The sequence below is a fragment of the Nymphaea colorata genome, chromosome 3 (genome assembly GCF_008831285.2).
Source record: "Nymphaea colorata isolate Beijing-Zhang1983 chromosome 3, ASM883128v2, whole genome shotgun sequence".
Taxonomy (NCBI): domain Eukaryota; kingdom Viridiplantae; phylum Streptophyta; class Magnoliopsida; order Nymphaeales; family Nymphaeaceae; genus Nymphaea; species Nymphaea colorata.
In genome coordinates this window covers 15,448,258-15,467,754 of record NC_045140.1, presented here as the reverse complement: position 1 = coordinate 15,467,754, position 19,497 = coordinate 15,448,258, and the positions used below count along the sequence as shown (strand labels likewise).

The 19,497-nt window shown below is 39.0% G+C and overlaps 1 protein-coding gene across 2 annotated transcripts; it reads left to right on the top strand.

Moving 5' to 3' along the window:
- The first annotated feature begins 1,169 nt into the window (after positions 1 to 1,169).
- Positions 1,170 to 18,580, top strand: LOC116250698 (mannosyl-oligosaccharide 1,2-alpha-mannosidase MNS1-like). 2 transcript variants are annotated; one of them, XM_031624530.2, is made up of 14 exons: positions 1,170 to 1,824; positions 3,307 to 3,354; positions 3,449 to 3,646; positions 4,344 to 4,456; positions 5,140 to 5,205; positions 5,350 to 5,521; positions 7,120 to 7,209; positions 7,691 to 7,815; positions 16,293 to 16,358; positions 16,552 to 16,660; positions 16,758 to 16,856; positions 17,073 to 17,153; positions 17,229 to 17,399; positions 17,880 to 18,580. In XM_031624530.2, the coding sequence occupies exons 1-14, from the start codon at positions 1,636 to 1,638 to the stop codon at positions 18,138 to 18,140; spliced, it is 1,788 nt and encodes a 595-aa protein (XP_031480390.1). In that variant the 5' UTR covers positions 1,170 to 1,635; the 3' UTR covers positions 18,141 to 18,580. The 2 variants fall into 2 exon arrangements, with proteins under 2 accessions (XP_031480390.1, XP_031480391.1); XM_031624531.2 differs by having other exon boundaries at positions 1,173 to 1,794.
- The last annotated feature ends 917 nt before the right edge of the window (positions 18,581 to 19,497 follow it).

The following is a 19,497-nucleotide window of genomic DNA, read 5'->3' as shown; positions in this document are numbered from 1 at the left end:
AAGCCGACAGGTAATGCAACTCGAAATTGTATTCGTGTAGGTAACTTTGGCCCTTCATGGGAAGGCTACACACAAACAATAGAGGATAAAAAGAAACTTGTCGCAAAACGAGATAAAGCGCCTGTAACCAATTGGCCAGTTTACTTGCTTTCATGAGATTACCCACGTATGATGAGAGCTAGATGGTCTAAAGGAACACAAAAAAAATTGATGACCAAGGGCTACGACAGGATGACAGTAATAAATCAAATGATCAGATGAAAAATCCAGAGAAACTAAGGAAACAAACTAGGAAGCAAAATTCAGAAAAAAATCTCCCGTAAGCGGGCAAGTAGAAGCTTGAAGGTGATGAAATCACAGATTGGCCAGTATCCAAGCCCATTTAAAAGGTTTGGAACAAGGTCTAGCTTTAGCTTCTGGACTACTGCAGCAACACTTTCACCTTTTTTGGTTTTTTTTTTTTTTTTTTTAAAAAAAAAGACAAGTATGAGTAATGCATGAGTATGTCGAGGTGAATTGGTTTTACATCGGTGGTAAATTAAGCGTGCCCAAAACAGCGAGAAGAGGTTAGGTAGCCATTTCGAGCATCCAAAAGCAAGGGAATTGCCAGTACCACTACAGAGTAAGGGCATAGATGTGGCATTGGATGCATCAAGATATATGTTGCCTGGGATATAGAACATGCAACTCAATGATACAACAACCAAAAGCTTGTACCACAAGACCATCCAATCAACTGTCATTCCTAACTTCCTTTCATATAGAAAACACCATGCATTTTTCACTATATTTTCGTTTTTCCAACGAAGAAAGAACCTTGTTTGCAAGGGTAAAGACGAATACAGTGTATTTCTAGCACATATAATCATAACTTTTCTGAGTGGACAACAATATATGCAAGAGCAGCAATTTGTAACAATCTTTAGTAAAAAGTGCAGCGTGCATTCAAATGTTAGGCCTGTCAAGCCAAATCCAATATAAATAGTCATATAACTATAATAATGAATGAGTCAACGTTAGACGCATGAAAAATAATACAAAAAAAAGCTCACTTTCTGAGTAAGTAACGGATTATGTTCTTTGTGAATGAGGGAAAAAAAAAAAGGCAGCGAAAGAGCTTTTAAAAGGCAGTTGGGTAGTTTTGCTCACCACTCACCACTGAACACCAGCGCGTGCACGAAGAATTTTCTTTGTCCCTTCTCATGGGGCTTTTTGGACTTTTTCTCAGGGGGTGAGGACGTCTGCCGTCTAAGCGACGACCTCCGCTCCGCAGCGGATTTCTCTTCACGGCCAAGGAATTGGTCTCCCCTCCCTCTCTCTTTCCGTTCTAACGTAAACCCATTCTCTCAAATCCAGTCTTTCGGAGAAGATTTTTTTTTTTTTTTTTTTGGGCGGACGAAGAGAGGCAGTGGATCTGCTGTTCGGCCGCGCTCTCTGTCTCTGCCGATTCATTGGTGACGACGCTGCTCTGGAGACCGTCCTTTCCGCTCGTCGTCTCTCCCTCTCTCTCTTTCTTTTCGTTACTGAGTGGGGAGGCAAAGGAAGCTTTACAGAAGAGAGTGGTCGGATCTTATGATCATTCCTCCAGCAATTTTTACGTTGGATCTGGAGGCATATTAAGGGAGTTCAAGAAGAATGGCTCGAAGATCGTCGTCGTCTTCATCTAGTTGGTGGCGACTTCTTCAGCCATCGTATTACTTGAAGAGGCCGAAGCGCCTAGCCGCCCTGTTCATCGCCTTCGTCTGTTTAAGTTTCCTCTTTTGGGATCGCCAGACGCTGGTCCGAGAGCATGAGGTTCTCCCCACATCTCTCTCTTTCAAAAAGGTCACGGTATTTTCTGTTTTCTTGTTAACGATTGGTCCTAACTAGACAGCACATAATTCAAATCTCGTCATGTTCTTCGCCACTAACTGTGAATCGCGAACCTTTTTGTGATTGTGAAGTTCCTAGATAATGAGATCTACGATTTCACATGGTTGCTTAACTACTTGGTCTTCCGATCTCTACAATATCGATTTTGTTCAAAAGCAGCGATAATGGAGCCGGTTGCCAGTATCGCACTTTTTGTGCTTGCTCTGATCAAGCAAGTCGAAACGGTGAACTCGGAGTATTCCTGATAGATTGCTATTTAGATTCTTGCTTAAATTTAACGGCGGGTACGATCGGGCTGATAGTTGCCTGTTTAACGTCGGATCAAGCGCAACTGACGAAATTCTGGTGCCCGAAAGCTGGCATCTTGGTCTGTAGTTCGTGCATTAGTACTTGCGTACTACAGCTTGAGTTCCTTTCTCTAGAAAGCATGCTCTAGTTTTCAGAATCGCCAGTGTCTGACAGTTGTTTCCTACAGATTTTAGAGCTCCAAACTCCAAACCCTTGGTTTTCGATGGCATCTTTTTCATATCTTTCTGGTCCGCTGACGATCGAGTTACTTGGTCGTTCCAACGCGGTTGTTTGACTTCTGTAGCCATCTCAGTGAAGAAATTTGAGTTAGATTAGGTCGAATGAAATGGTTTCCTGTTGGACTAGTCCTAAATTATTCTGCTGCGTCAGATATGCTTGTCTTCATAAATAGCGACATTAGTTTTTGAACTTCTTTGTCAAATGGTTGCCTGATTTAACAGAGTACGCCTCGTAAATGGCATGTGATGGGCATAGATTCCTTTTTACACTTTGGTTTTTCCTGTTGTTCAGTAGTTCTGAAGTATGATACCATTTTCTTTGATAGACTCAGAAGCTGGGTATAGCCATTTGGACTGCCTAAGCACCCCGACCACAAATTTAATGCGTAGATTTGATTAAAATTTGCCCTTTTCTAATGTTTTAATTGAACTTTGAAACTTAAACTGTTTTCATTGTGTCTCTTATCATGTCGAAAATTTCTGCTGTTTTTACTTTGTAGTTCAGAATTGCATTTTTTTCCCTTTTTGGGGTTCTGAACAATTCCTGCCAAGGTATATAGACTAGGCCTTATGGGGGTTGATCGCCTGTGCATAGAAGAAGCATTTTTTCGACTTATCAAACCATGAAGCATGTTGGTCGAACAATTCCTTGTTGGCTTCAGTTGTAGTTACCTATTCCTACGTTTTATTTCTTACAGTCACTAGTATTATAAGTTAATGAAACATAATTTTGGGAGCTGCTTCAACTCTATTTTCGTTCTTGCATTTTTTATCATGTAGCTCGGTGAAGATTTTGACGTTCATATGTGGGCTGTATTTTTCCTGTGCACTTTCCTTAGGTTTCATCTTGTTGCTATTTGCTGACATGGTTACATAATTCATCAGCTTTATGGTAATTCTGTTTCAGGTCGAGCTATTGAAATTAAAAGGAGAATTACATCAACTACGTGTCGAGGTATGGTGGTAATCATCTCTGTATCAGCAATCAAATTGTTCAATGTGGACTGGGTCATAAGAAATGTGCCTGAATTCGTTTCATTTCCTTCTAGTTACATGATACAAAGCGTCGTTTTGGGGAATCAACAGAGGATCTTCACTTTGAAATTTCTAAAGATAAAGATAAGGAGGAGAATCACATTCAAGAAATGGACCCCCTTGACATGCAGCGCAGGGAGAAAGTTAAAGAAGCTATGATTCATGCCTGGACCAGCTATGAGAAATATGCTTGGGGCCAGGATGAACTTCAGGTATGCTTAACTCTGTACAAGGATATACTTTTGAACTACCGTAATGAGGTTTGAACCTTTTGTTGAGAAGTTCTTATTGCTAAACATTGTCACAAGTATAGTTTTTTGCATTTTAAGCGGCTAGGTTTTTTTTTCGGGTACAATACGGCGAGTTAGAAAAAGGGAAAAAATACAGTAAATTTTAAAAAGTTTAAAAAATTTTAAAAATTAGGGAAAAATAGAATAAATGAAAAACTAATAAGACATTAGACAACATCAAAAAATAAGTAGACAAGCAACAAATTAAAATTATATAATGGAAAGAAGCAGTTTGGCATTAAAAAAGCGAGAAAGAAATGCCTAAGAATGAAAAAAAAGGAAAAAAAAACACATTTTTTTTCGTTTTGGCGATTTTTGAAAAGCAGTTTTTTTGCCTTTTTTTGGGCTGACTTTATTTTTCACATTTTCAATGTGTTTTTTGGGAAAAAAACACATTTTTTGTAACTATGTTGCTAAATATGTAATGCTCATGTGAAGAAGCTGTCTGGTGTGTTCTCCAAATGTTTGATGACTTTCATCTAGCTCCATTGGAAGCTTCTCCATTTACATGTGCAATAATCTGTGTTACCTTCTCTTATGCTAACTTTTGTTCTCGAGTTGCTGCTACCATATTAACAACTAGTTGTTTACACTAAGCTTTTTTGTTTAACATTTCCAGCCACAATCCAAGAGCGGCACCAATAGCTTTTGTGGCCTTGGAGCAACCATTGTGGATTCCCTTGATACATTGTACATAATGGGCCTAGACAAAGAGTTCCAAAAGGCTAAAGAGTGAGATTGACTCAGATCTTTGGTGTTATATTGTGATTTTATTCTCAAAAGATGTTTTCAGATATACCATGTGTGACGTTTCAAATATGCTTTTATCTGTTTGCTTTTTAATGGATTTATGTTGAATCTTCTTTCCTGCAATTTGAATTTTTGTAAACTTTTAATCTATGTCACATGTATGTGGAGTGCGGGTGCCAGCATGGCACATCTCAAAAAACTTGGGTGTGGGGGTGCTTGCTTTTTATCTTAATGCATCCTTTTTTTTTATACTTTTATTATTATAAATAAAGAAAGAGGGGAAGGGAGAGAGAAGAAAAAGAAAGAGAGAGAAAAAAAAATTTTCAAGTGAATAAGAGAGGATGTGGTTCGGGTGCGTGTCGAAGCCGCACTCACTTACGCACCCACCCCCATGTTGCGTTGATGTGGGTGCTGTCCCTTTTTTGAAAATTGCATGTGACATAGCTTTTAATCCTGACCTCCTAGGCTTTTACTTGGTGTCAAACTAAAGGTTTACTTTCACTGCATTTTCTTTGATATTTTGTCTTTGTCTGGTACTTTGATTCCAGCATGAGATTACAATGTAACTTTATGGTAGTTGCTTCTCTGGTATGATCTATTTCTGTTACCTTTCTAGCCTGCTTTTATATTCTAATATTGTGACTTATTCTGTCATTTGGCTACAGATGGATTGCACATTCTCTGGACTTCAATAAGGAGTGTGAAGCTAGTGTTTTTGAGACAACCATAAGGTTGCTTTGTAAGGTTTAATTTTTAGATGTCTAAATTGTAGGGTTCTTTTTGTTGTTGAAACTTGAAAGGTATATCGCAAGGCGCTACGTCTGATGCTTGTCTCTTAGTTTAGTATTTGATTTCACAATATATATGGATTTCAGAGTTGTTGGCGGACTCCTCAGTGCATATGATCTCTCAGGTGACAAGCTATTTCTTGGAAAAGCAAAAGAAATTGCAGACAGATTGCTTCCTGCTTGGAATACTCCTTCAGGGATTCCTTATAACCGGATTAATTTGGCAAGTGGACGTGCATACAACTTAGGATGGGCTGGGGTATTTCCTGTCTTCTTTTTCTACTGAATTTATAGAAGTGTAGAACTGATGGCAATCTTTTGTGGTTCTTCAATAAGTTCATACCAGATACTGATTTATTTGGAGGAACTTTGTGGATCATGATTTTTCTTATTTGATCATCTATTCTCTTTTTTGCATACAGTCATTGACAAAGTTTCATTTCTTTTTTATACGGGCTGTGAATGTTACCACCCTAATTTGTGATATGCCTCTTCATAGTTCTTTCTCTTCTGTACATCTCTAAGATAGATAGAGATGTGAGTGTTGATGTGACATTCTGAAAAAATTAAGGGAGTAGGTGGGGCACCCACACACATTCATTTTTTAACCTCAAAAGCAAAACAAAATTTAGAAATATTTTGTAGCAATGCATAAGGTCTAGACGAAGCTAATCAATGAGTGAATCTATGACTCATTTGACAACACAGCTTGGGAGAAACTCTGATGTGCACAAGTTGCAGTTGTGTGCCTTGTCATGGGCTGCCGATTGGATTTGGTGAGTTGTCAACACACCTGGACCTCCACAGCACCCAGAGTAGGTGTAACACAGGTGCAACAAGTTCCTAAAGAATCTGTACGACATAGTTCTCTATTATATCCAAACTACTGTGGTATGTTCAAATTCTTGTGTCTGTAATATAAAAGAAAAGTCTGAAATAGGTTTTTTAAACCTATACGATATGTATGCGATATGATAACACTGCATCCAATTATAGAGATGGGATATATAGAGTGTTTGCGAGCAAATTTCAAATTTCAATTTTTCTGGGGAAGAGGGTTTCTCATAAAAAATATAACAATAAGTACCTATGTCACATGAATGCAGGGTGTGGGTGTGGCATATCTAAAAAAATTTGGGTGCGGAGGTGCGGCCATGGTGTATATACATATATTTATTATATATATAACTGTAAATAAATAAATAAATTATATATATATATATATATATATATATATATATATATATATATATATATATATATATATATGCTTTTTATCTTAATCTGTCTTTTTTTTTTTTTTACTTTTATTACAATAAATAAAGAAAGAGAGGGAGAGAAAGAAGAAAAAGAAGAGGAGAGAAAATTGTCAAAGTGAATAAGAGAGGATGCAGTTGTGGATCCTCATCCGCGTCCGCACTTGCACCCATGTCGTGTCTACACGGGTGCTTACTCTTTTGTGAAAAGTCCGTGCGACATAGGTAAGTGCATTATTATTGGGGCCACTTATGGTAACTCTGATTCCTAGGAAGCAGGGGGCAGAATCTCCATGTTCAACCACAAACCAGGAAACTATCTTGAAATTTGTGAACGTGATTTCCATTTCTATTTTCTTTATAACAAGGTGACTATCTTGAAATTTGAAATCTTAACATATCCATATTTATATTTGTTTTACTTTGGAATCTCTTTGTCAACCCGATGCTAATTCAGGTTTAATAGCTTTATCTCTTCCAATGCCACCAGTTATTCATGAATTATGTTCATGCGGCTAATGCCAGTTATTAGAATGGTTTCGCCAAAATTCTCTATGTTATTTAAGCCGAACTGTTTAACTGACAAGTTCTTCATCAACAGGGCAATAGCATCTTAGCAGATTCTGGAACTGAGCAACTAGAATTCATTGTTTTATCTGAGAGGACAGGAGACCCAAGATATCAGCAAAAGGTTTGCGGCCATGTCTTGAATGCAACTTTTTCATAACTTGAATTTTTCTAGGAGATGATTGCAAATCAATTTTTGAGATCAATATGGGGGGTTAAATTAAGGGGTAGTTACTTTACTAATGATCATCTATGTTGTGGGGCTTAAAAGTCCATAATTCTTCAATTTGTCACTAGATATCTATACATTTCTTTGTTAGTTACATATTAATAATGTTCATGGCCTACTTTTAGGAAAATCGTTTTGTCAATTGTTCGAAAGCGATTAAGATAGAAGAAAATTGGATGGGAGCATATTTTCTGTGGGTTTCACAGTTTGCTGGTCGATATTTTTGGGTGTAGCATGACTGTGTTATGTCCATGTGCCTCTCAATTTGGCTTACATTGAATTTTGTTTTAAATGACTCCTTTCCTGCTCTGTGAGCAGAACAACTCTGATTTCATTTGCTTTAGGTTGAGATCTATCTTTTGATCTTCCTGTGCAGGTAGAAAACGTCATAGATCAGCTTGCAAAAGTTTTCCCTAGTGATGGGTTGCTTCCAATATACATTAATCCTCACACAGGACAACCTTCACATGGGACAATCACGTTTGGTGCTATGGGTGACAGGTACGGAGTTCTGCTAGTACTTCTTTTATTTTAATTTTTCCCTTGAATCTGTGTTGGTTGCTTTTCTGTATTTGAACTTTAAGTGTTGAGTTTGTAATTTATGCATGTTAGTCTAAGTTTTTCACCTTTTTATTATGCTTGGATACAAGTAGAAAAGCCTGCTAGAGTTTGTGTGTTTGCTCTGGAGCTTATTTTGATTCATGTACTCACTTGCATAAGGTTTCTAGGCCACTCCCAAGTTCTTCATGAAGCAAACCATACAGATGTGATTTCAATAAGAAAAACCTTCCAGATGAGACTTCCCTGAAAGAAACATAGGAATGAACATAAAGTTGTGTTCTCTCAATTTTTTTAAATGGATCTGAATGTTGTTGTTTGTGTTTTCTCAATTTTTTGAATCAGATCCAAATGTTTTTGTCTATAATATAGGAATCAGGAAACATAATTTTGTGTAGATCCTTGATTTTTTCTTTTTACATGGAGATAATATCTATATGACCAATGAAAGCTTGGATATATATATCAGGGAACATGTTTTTCATGTTCATTCGTAAATTTTTAGACATGGTGATCATATCCATCTCACCAGTTTGTTTAAAAACGTGGAAAATGAATATCATATCCATACGACCAGTTTTTGTGGAAAACTAGGACATGTCATCGTGACGGACATGCTAGTCAAAGTGTCTTTTGATTTAATTAATTATCACATATATTGTCCTGCTGTTTTGCTCTACATAGTGGTTCTTGTGTTGTTTTGCGTTCACAAGGTCACTCACAGGCAACCTGATCCACTATCCATGTCAAAAAAGGAAAAGATTAATATGGTGCCAAAAACTTTATTTCAAAGTCAAGTTTTCTGTGAAATTGATGTAAATCCCAAGTATGGTTGCAAATAAAGAATGACATATGGATCTAATTACTTGGATTAAGTAAAAGGAACCTTCAACGTGTGCCTCTCTCTCTCTATGCGTGTGCACACACTCACACATACGCCTACACACACACACACACACGCACACACACACATAGAGAGAGAGAGGGAGAGAGATAGAGAGCAAAGTGCAATGAACTTTAGTGGGATATCTTTGTGGATGTGTTTTCTGCATGAGTAACCACATGGATGTTATTTCCATGTTTGGAAACCTTGAAAATATATTTTTTAAATATATATAAGGTTATATGTGTAGAAACAGTAAAAGCGAGAAGAACACGGATGTAACGTGGAAAACCCTCAACGAGAGGGATAAAAAACCACGGGTGAGGAGGTCTGGTGCCCAGTAGCCGCCAGACACTCTCTCTCTTAAAACTTCATTCACTTCAGAAATTAGGGTTACAAGTCTTTAAGTAAGGCCCAACAAGGGCTACAAGCTGGATCAGGTCTGGACCTAGACCCGGTCCCAAGACCCATCTTTACATGCTTCCCTTCAAGTTGGGCATACATATCAAACATGCCCAACTTGGATACATTCTCTCAAAAGAAGTTGAAGATAGAGCTTTAGTCAGAACATCAGTGGTTTGGTCTTCAGACTTTATGTAAGGTAAGATTAACTCTTTAGCATCAATCATCTCACGGATAAAGTGGCGATCAATCTCAACATGCTTTGTTCTGTCATGTAGTACAAGGTTATTAGATAGGTTGATTGCAGTCTTGTTGTCACAGTACATCTTCATAGGTCCTCCAATCTCTATCCCGATATCAGCTAGCAATATTTTCAGCTATAGTAACTCACACTCCCATAGCAATAGCTCTATACTCAGTCTCTGCACTAGATCGAGAACACACATCTTGCCTCTTGCTTCTCCAGATAACAAGGTTTCCTCCCAAGTAGACACAATACCCTGAGGTAAACCTTCTAGTATCAGCACAACTTGCCCAGTCAACATCAGAATACCCTTCGATCTCAACAGACTCTTGTTTCACATATAAGAGCCCATTGCCAGGATTCCTCTTCAAATAGCACAATATTTTGTCCACAGCCTTTAAGTGTATATCAGTCGGGGCATGCATGAATTGACTCAGTACATTCACAGCAAAAGTGATATTTGATCGAGTGAGGGTAAGATAAATCAACTTCCCAACAAGACGTTGATATCTTCCTTTGGTTTCTTCACAGGGCAACTCCCCATCTCTAAGGCTCAACTTGTGCCCAACATTAAGAGGAGTAGAAGCTGGTCTACACCCTAGCTTACCGGTCTCCTCCAATAGATCTAGTGTGTATTTCCGTTGATTTAACACAAGGCCGGTACTGGACCTATAAATCTCAATACCAAGAAAGTACCTCAGTTTACCAAGATCCTTTAGATCAAATTCGGCGGCCAGTAACACTTTTAGCTTTGTGATTTCATCCTCATCATCACCTGTTGTCATCCACATATAAACAAGTAACAAAGTGACTTTCCCTTCTTTCCTCTTCACAAACAGAGTGTGGTCTCCATTCCCTTGATTGTAGCCATAACGTTGCATTACTCGTCTGAGTCGTTCTAACCATGCTCTGGGCGATTGCTTGAGGCCATATAAAACCTTTTTTAGTTTACAACATTTTTCTGGTTCTTCATATCCTGGGGGCATATGCATATACACTTCATCTTCGAGATCGCCATTGAGAAATGCATTCTTAACATTCAGTTGGTACATCCTCCACTCCTTCATCACAGCTAGGGAAATAACAACTCTAACTGTCTTCATTTTCGCAACTGGAGCAAAGGTCTCCAAGTAATCAATTCCATATTTCTGACTAAACCCCTTGGCCACAAGACGAGTTTTGTATCTTTCAACACTTCCATCTGGTTTGTATTTGATGGTGTAGTCTCATTTGGATCCAACCAAGTGAGCTGCCTCAAAGATCTTTACAACTTCCCATGTCATGTTTCTTCTCAGGGCTTCCATTTCTTCTTGCATCGCATCAGCCCACTTGGAATCACCTTGCTTCAGCAACAGTCCTGGGAATCACAGCCAAAGAAAGAGAAGATACAAAACACTTGTAATCTTTGCTCAGTTTAGAATAAGATATGAAATTACCAATAGGGTGTTGAGTACATGACCTGACACCCTTTCTAAGAGCAATAGGTAAATCTTCACTTTCAGCCTCTGCCTGAGTACTTCAACTGACATCTCTTGGGCACGACTCGGGTCATCCAGGGAAGGAGTAGCATTAGGATTTGGAGTAGGATTTTTGTCACCAGAGGGCATTGCTTGGTCAGCTTCATCAATGGGTCTTGCCGCAGGCCACTTTCGCCTAGAGCAAACCTGCCCAAACAAACGATCACGTCCCTCCTTATCCACAGTTGAACATCCATCATCCTTATTGTGCTCTAGAGGGTTAGTAACTTCAATCTCTTCCTTCTTGTATTCCAAAATATGAAGCATGTTCTAGGAAGGTGACATCTTTGGTAACAGAGGCACGACTTGTGGAAGGGTCTCGACACTTATATCCTTTTTGAGTTGGAGAATAACCTAGAAAAACGCCCTTAACCGACCTAGGATCAAGTTTTTTAATATTAGGACTGTGATTGTGAATAAAACAAACACATCCAAAAACTATAGGTGGAAGAGAGAAAGGTTCACGACTCCCCGGTAACATAGAGTGAGGCGTCTGCCCATTCAACACACGACTAGGCATACGGTTAATTAGATACGCACTGGTCAACACAACATCCCCCAATATTTTTTTGGAACATGACGTTGAAAAAGAAGTGTCCGAGACATATTCAGTAACTGGCGATTCTTTCCTTCAACAACTCCATTTTGAGGAGGAGTATAACTACAAGAAGTTTCATGAACAATTCCTTTTTTCCGAAAGAAGCTATCAACAAACTGGCACGTATACTCACGAGCATTGTCAGACCGAAAGGTCTTAACAAATGCTTCATATTGAGTTTCCATATAAGCAATGAAAGTCTCTATGACAGTAGAAACTTCACTACGGTCTTTCAGCAAATAAACAATGGTGTTACGAGAACAATCATCTATAAAGGTGATAAAATACTGAAAACCATGACAAGAAGGAATTCTCGAAGGCCCCCACACATCAAAGTGAATCATGACAAACACCTCGTTTGAACGATGGGTAGACACATGGTATGAAGCCCTAACATGTTTGGCCAGGTGACAGACATCACAAGACACCATAGTCATATCTAACCTGGAACACAAATCAGGAAATAATTGTCTTAGAATTCCAAAAAGAAGGTGTCCAAGGTGCTCATGCCAACACAAAATCGATTAAAGGGAGTCCTCTCTACTCTTCGTTGTTTTGCTGGCGGCTGTCATGAGGGCAGTAGCGGCACGCATAGGTAAACGATATAGCCCTTCAGAAAACAAACCAATCCCAATCCTCTTCCTTGTCACCAAGTCCTGCAGAACACAGCGATCAGCAAAAAAAATAAGTTCACAATTCAACTCTTTTGTAATCTTGCTAACCGACAAGAGGTTCAAGGGAAGATGAGGAACATATAGAGCATTGTGGACTAAGTACTTGTTCAAAAGTGAGAGACTCCCTTTTCCAGCCACAGAAATAGAGGAACCATCGGCAAGAGACATCCGTTCCTTTCCTAACGAAAGATTATACTCATGAAATACCTTAGGATCGCCAGTCATGTGGTTGGTAACACCACTGTCAAGAATCCACTCCCCCATATGAGAATCCGCCACCATGTCGGGTTCACCAAAGCAAAAAAGGCCTAACCAAGAAACAGACACAAAGAAGGAACAACAAACGGCAACCGAGAATAGCAGATGGGACGATGTTGGGTGGTGATGCAGGGAGCTGACAGATCAGTGCGACAGATCTCCACGGGCAGGAAGAGAACAGCGGCAACCGGCACACACCAGACGATGGCAAACAGTAAGGGAGGCCTCGAGCAACAGCAACGGAGCACAAAATGGCAGGCGACGGTGAGCGCTGAGCGATGGACGACGCTAGGCGTTGACAGATGCTGAGCGACGGGGACTTAGGGCGACGACAGAGAAGGCGGAGCTGAGCTGCACTGGCGATGGAGCACAACGGGCGTGAGCTGGGCAACGATGCTGGGCTGCAGCCAGAAACCAGCAGCAAGAGCAGCCAGAATCGGTAGCAACAATGGAAGCGGTGGCGGCGGTGGAATAAGAGCAGCGAGTGATGGAAAGGTCAGGGCCGGAACTTCACGGCCGGCAAAAATTTTCACAATCTAGTCACGGCTCTGATACCATGTAGAAACAGTGAAAGCGAGAAGAACACGGATGTAACGTGGAAAACCCTCAACGAGAGGGAGAAAAAACCACGGGTGAGGAGGTCTGGTGCCCACTAGCCGCCAGACACTCTCTCTCTTAAAACTTCATTCACTTCAGAAATTAGGGTTACAAGTCTTTAAGGAAGGTCCAACAATGGCTACAAGCTGGATCGGGTCTGGACCCAAACCTGGTCCCAAGACCCATCTTTACATGCTTCAACAATATGAACTAGGGGCTAGGCACTTTTGTAAATCCCTATGGAACAAGATATTTACATTGATTTACTTTTCTTCTTTTTTCAATGAGCATGCATGTGGTTGGTTTTGTGAAAAAAACTATATTCAGCAACACTGCAGTGCACTTAAGACACCATGGTAATTTTTTCATGAGCATAGATGTAAATACTCTATATATGGTTTCCCCCAGGTTCTAGTGTGCACTGTAGCTTAAAAGATAATTGCTTCACTTGATAGTTGATATAGTGACATTAGATAGATTCAACATAAAGTTTTTGTTACATATCATTTTTTACATTGTAATTTTTATCCCATCAAATTTTGATGCACTGTGAGCCGTTCTTTTTTTATGCTCTTAATAATCCCGATTACACCTTCCAGTTATGTGCTTCAAATGTTTTTATTTGTTAAAGTGAACTATGTAGGTCACGTTATGTTGTTATCCATATGATCAATTGATCAAATGATTTTGGGGTTGGGGAATATGAGAACAAAAACCAGCTTGGGGCAACAATATTCGATCACTATCTCTTTACTTATATGAAGAGAGAGAGAGAGACAAATTAAATCTATAATAGTAGAATATATGGTAAATATGATTCATTAATTTTGTTAAAGGTTCACATGATGTCACATTTGAGTTGCTCTTTCAAAGTTATAGCTGTCAGACTTTTTGAACAAACAATTTATACGTGGCACCATGTGAACCATCGATTGAATTGGTCAGACAACTTATATATATATATATATATACACTCTGGAACGTCTGATCTTTTTGATCGGATGATCCATATTAATGAAAAAAAAGAAATACGAGAGCGTCAGGGAGGCTCTCCTCGACGCCCTCAAGAAGGGGAGGCTGAGGCCTCTCCTCTTCCCCACCGATGATATCTGCTGGGGCCTTGCTCGCAGCAGGCGAAGCTCCGGTGAGCATCGGCAATGCAGAAGGGAGGCCTCAGCCTCTTTACGCAAAATTTGCCCCAATACTGCCAGAATGGGGAGGAGAGGTCATCACCCTTCATCCAATCGCCACCTTGATTCTGTGGCAGGCTGCTGCCCCCTTCCGCTTGTTGGCAGGCCATTGCATCCGATCACGCCCTTTGGTGAGCGAAAGGGGGCAGGGGTTGCCAGAATGGAGAGGCAACAACCTTCTCCATTGTCGTTTGGTTGAGCGTCTAATTACAAACGATCGGGTGTTCACGCATTGCTCGCCAGTGCGCCACTATCGCTCGCTGAAAGGGGTGGAGGCTGTCAGAATGGGAAGGTGGGGACAACTATCACTGACCACCGCCTCCACTATCCAAAAAGCCCAAAAAAATAAAATAAAAAACGAGCATCCGAAAAGCATGATTGAATGCTCACGCAGTAGACGCTAGCGAGCCACTGTCGCTTGCCAGAAGGCGATGGAGGCTGTCGGAATGGGGAGGCGCCGACGATTGTCTCCGACCACCCCCAACAAAAAAAAAAACTTTAAAAAAAAAAAAAACTGAACGTTCGGTCATGAGTGATCGGACGTTGAGAAGTTATCGTACCCCTTACGCCAAATAGCTGGCATAAGGGGAGAGCTTATATATATATTATATAGATATACACACAGAAAAATTAAACAGCCTGCTACCTCTGTGGCTGGATTTTTTTTTTTAAATTGTGTCACTAAAGACTGTTGCGTGCATTATGTTGCTGAAAACTGTGGCTAAGCAAGTGCTATTGCAAATGCACCTTTTGTGACAGTTTTTAGCAGCACAGAATAAAAAAAATTTCATCCAGCCATAAAGGTAGCTGGCTGTTTTTAATATCTCTCTCTGTCCCTCTCTTTGTGCATATATATTGATACACAAAGAAAGAGAGAGAGAGAATTGACTAAGTAAAGATAAAGGCTGTGTGAATTGATTATGAACAATCCAATGAATTTGATTGATGGTTCATAAGATGTCATGTATAAATTAATTAAGAAAATTCCAAATCACCATGTAAGTTTTGGGCCAGGTACAAACTACTGCCTAACTTTTGGAGCTGAACAAGGGAGGAAAAGGGAGGGGAGGGAAGGGGTTTGGGTCCCTCAACGGTGGAGGGAGATGGGTTGGAAGGAGCAAAAGAGAAAAGCAGCTCTCTGCATGCTGTGGTTGTGGGAATTTTGTCGAAGAATTCCACTTCCTTGGCAGCAGATTCCGTCTCTTTTTATTTTTTTTGTTTTTTAAATAGTGTATATAAAAGGATATTTTTGTCATTTACTTTATTTTAATATTTTTTGGTGTCGAGGCGGCTTTCCAAAAATTTATATGAAACCTTAGGCGGCTATTTGTTGACTTCCAAAAGTTTGGTGGTAGCTTGTTGATGGCCCAAACTTAGGGGGTGTTTTATAGTCAAAATACTAATTATTATTAACATGTGACATGTTATGAACGATGAATCAAGTTGAGACAGTTCATAAACAGTTTTCATAGTTATATAGTCCACATACTCTATAAACAGTAACATATATATATATATATATATATATATATATATATATATGTCCCAAATTATATTCTTGTGTTTTATCATGAGGCTTTTCTTGGGTGCTAATTGAGAAGTTTGTTTCTTTTGGGAAACTTTCGAGAATTCAGAAAACTATAAATATGGAAAACAATGAAACTAAGAAAAATTGAGTTTCTACTAATTTTCTTACAAAAACATCAGTAAAAATTCAAAATTCAGAAAAGAGAATGAATGTGAATATGTGATTGTTTGAAGACAAGGACACATTCTTAGCATGTTCTTAGAGTGTACTCTTATTTCTTTCTGAATATCATCTTTATTTTCTACTTTAGTAGTCAATGAAGATATGAAAATTGCATATATATTCCTTCCATTTTACTATGTCATTTAAATGGCTTTGGATGATATCACTCTTCTTGTTCTTAAGCAACTGGAGATATGCTTAACTTGCTCTTTGTGTTGGATATGACATTTTAAGATATCTGAAAGGTTGATAAACCATATTTTTAAGACAAATGATAATTGTTTTCTTGTTGTAATTGTTCTTACAGTTTCTATGAGTATCTGCTTAAAGTCTGGTTACATGGGAACAAAACTGAAGCTGTAAGACATTACAGGTAACTGTTTGTTCATGTTACAGAATAGTTTTCTCTTTTCTTTTTTAGTTTTTTAGCTTGTTGACTTAATAAAATGCAACTAAATAGTGTGTGAATTTCTATGTTCCATGAAAGCTGCCTTCTGTTTTGGTGGTGACATACACAAATTTTTATATGTAGATGGTAGTTAACTAGATCATGCATTTGACTGTAGGCAGATGTGGGAGACTTCAATGAAAGGTCTGCTGAGCTTGGTCAAGAAATCTACACCTTCTTCTTTCTCATATATCTGTGAGAAAAATGGTGATTCACTGTCAGATAAGGTAGGAATGTCCTAAACATCCTTCAGTCAAGGAACTCAGCATCATTATAAGGCTTCTTTCCCACCTGTTCTGAGATTGTTGTGTTCCTTTTTACAAGATGGACGAGTTAGCATGCTTTGCTCCTGGAATGATAGCTTTAGGATCATTTGGTTATGGTCCTGAAGATGCCGCAAAATTTATGTCACTCGCGAAAGAGGTACTATTTCCACTCAAATATGTAATACATTTGTTGTCTTGCTTGGAAACTATGATGCTGTTGGTTTAAGAGTTTTGTCAAATTTGACTGTGAAATGCCTAGTTCTGTTTTTTCTCTTTGTGGTTCGTGTGCATAATATTCTTCCTTGTTCAGGCATTTGGGGCATAGTTTAGAATTAGGAAGTAAATTGAGCTCAGAACATTTGTTTTTCTGCAGCTTGCTTGGACTTGTTACAACTTCTACCAGTCCACACCCACAAAATTGGCTGGAGAAAATTACTACTTCCATGGAGGACAGGTTTGTCATTTCATTTTTTTGAGTTCTGATGTTATTTCATCTGCATATTCACTCCATCCAAATTTCAAATTGCAGGACATGAGTGTTGGTACATCATGGAATATACTGCGTCCTGAGACTGTTGAGTCACTTATGTACCTCTGGCGTTTGACTGGAAACAAGACATATCAGGAATGGGGGTGGAATATTTTTCAAGCATTTGAAAAGAACTCAAGAATTGATTCAGGCTATGTTGGGCTTAGAGATGTAATCCATCTCTACCCTGTCTGGTCTTCATTAATTTGTTTCAGTTTTTCCTCTCTTAGTGGGTCATGCATTGACATACTGCAGTACAACTTTTTCTCTCTCCTACTGTGTCATGTTTTGACATGCTCCAAGATGGGTCTAAGATAGAAAAACTGTTTTCTTCTCATTCCCCCTTTTTCAAGTTATTGGCATGCTTTTTCTTCTGGCCATCGTACTTGGCAAATTGAAAAAAAAATTCTTTCCACAAAAAGCAGACAATGAGAAAGCAGAAGTGTTCCTTTAAGACTTCAAATAGCTGCCCTGAATTTAAATTGATTATGATTTGGTTCTCCCCTTAGAAACACAATCCAACAATTTCCAACTGTGATCATCTATACAGGATACGAAAAGAAAACTCCAGACATTTGCTTTTTCTTTAACGAGAACTTGGTTTCAGCTACTATTTCATTATCTTACAAAATGTTCTTGCAATTTCTTCAGGTGAACACAGGAGTAAAGGATGATATGATGCAAAGCTTTTTCCTTGCAGAGACGCTTAAATATCTTTATCTTCTGTTCTCACCACCAGATGTCATCTCCTTTGATGAGTGGGTGTTCAACACCGAAGCTCACCCTTTGAGAATTACACCTCGCCTTAAACAGGAAATCTTTAAGAGCAAAGAGGATGTACAATCAGAAACGAAAACCAAATCTCCTGTGCGGCATTTGGGGAGGAAGGAGGGTAGATCAATATCTCACTAGGAATTGCCTCTACTTAATATATCTCTTTTGCTCTCCTACCTCCAGTTTGTGTATTAGCTAGATAAGCCCAGATTTTTCTCACAGTTTTGGTGAGTTATCTTGTTGCCTGTGCATCAGGCATTTGAAGGAATACATAATATTTAATGACACCAAGGAGATCAGGGAAGAAATTAGTTTAACGGCAGGTTCGGTTAAGATGTTTAATCATCAAATTGATAATAATAGTTTTCAGTTAGTTGATTAGCTGTATGTTTGATGGAGCAATAGTGAAACCCTGTACATTTATGGGATGTTGACTGATTGAAACCATGGGGGTACTGTCGCTCCTTTTTTTTAGAATCCTATCTGTATCAATTCTTCAGAGGCGTTAGATTAGAACATGTATTCTTGGAGAATTTGTCAAAAATACATGATTTAATAGTATGTTCTTGTTCCATGAATATGATGTAATTATGGATGTTATTCTTAGATCTAAATAGTTAAACACTCGACGCAAATATGTAACTATAACATGTTTTGTAGAACAAGAATATTATGTTTTCCAAAACACGCTTGAAGAATGTATTACAAAAACGTAATATTTTTCTTATCAAACCTCAGTGCGTCCTTTAGCTTTGTTGTGAAAATTCATGTTATAGATTTCACATGTCTGTTCTACTGCGTGAACCAACCTAGGTGCCATTTGGCATTGCAATACTTGATGGTGGATTGTGCCTTGTCATCGCATGACTGCCTTTAATTCCTGGTGAACAATGGGAATGAGTTGGCTGATGGTGCGTATGCAGGTTTACTGTTCCAAGGGAATGCTGAACATGAAGAATCATGATGCTTAGATTTTCCCGTTAATTGGTCCAATGTGATGGGAACCAACGAGGGCTAATAAATAATCCTTGCCCTCGAAGCCCCATTGTAGTGAACACTTAGTTCGAATACTTGCTATTTCACCAGTCAAACTGAGGTCCAACAGTTGCGCTTATCCGCACTGTGGGCACGTATCTTTACTAGGTCCGAATAAGAGAGGGTTATGCGGTCTGGAGTGTACTTTTGTGGTGATGGAAACGAATCCGTGTCGAGGTTCACAGCGGTAATTAGGGACAGTAAACGAGGAAAGTGTTGGCCCGTCGCGTCCATTTTCTAGGGAAATGTGTTCAAAAGGCACATACAGAGAGGAGACATGACTGCCAAACCGGCAAAAAAGGGTGGGGCAGGCACAAAGCTCTTTTCTGTGCTGCAGTACTATAATAATTAGCATATACAAGTTGATTGATTTGGAAACTGACATGTCCACACTTCCTGCTCCTTGGTCCTGTGTTCTTGTTCTCATGCAAAAAGAAAAACATTCTCTTTGGGAAGAATA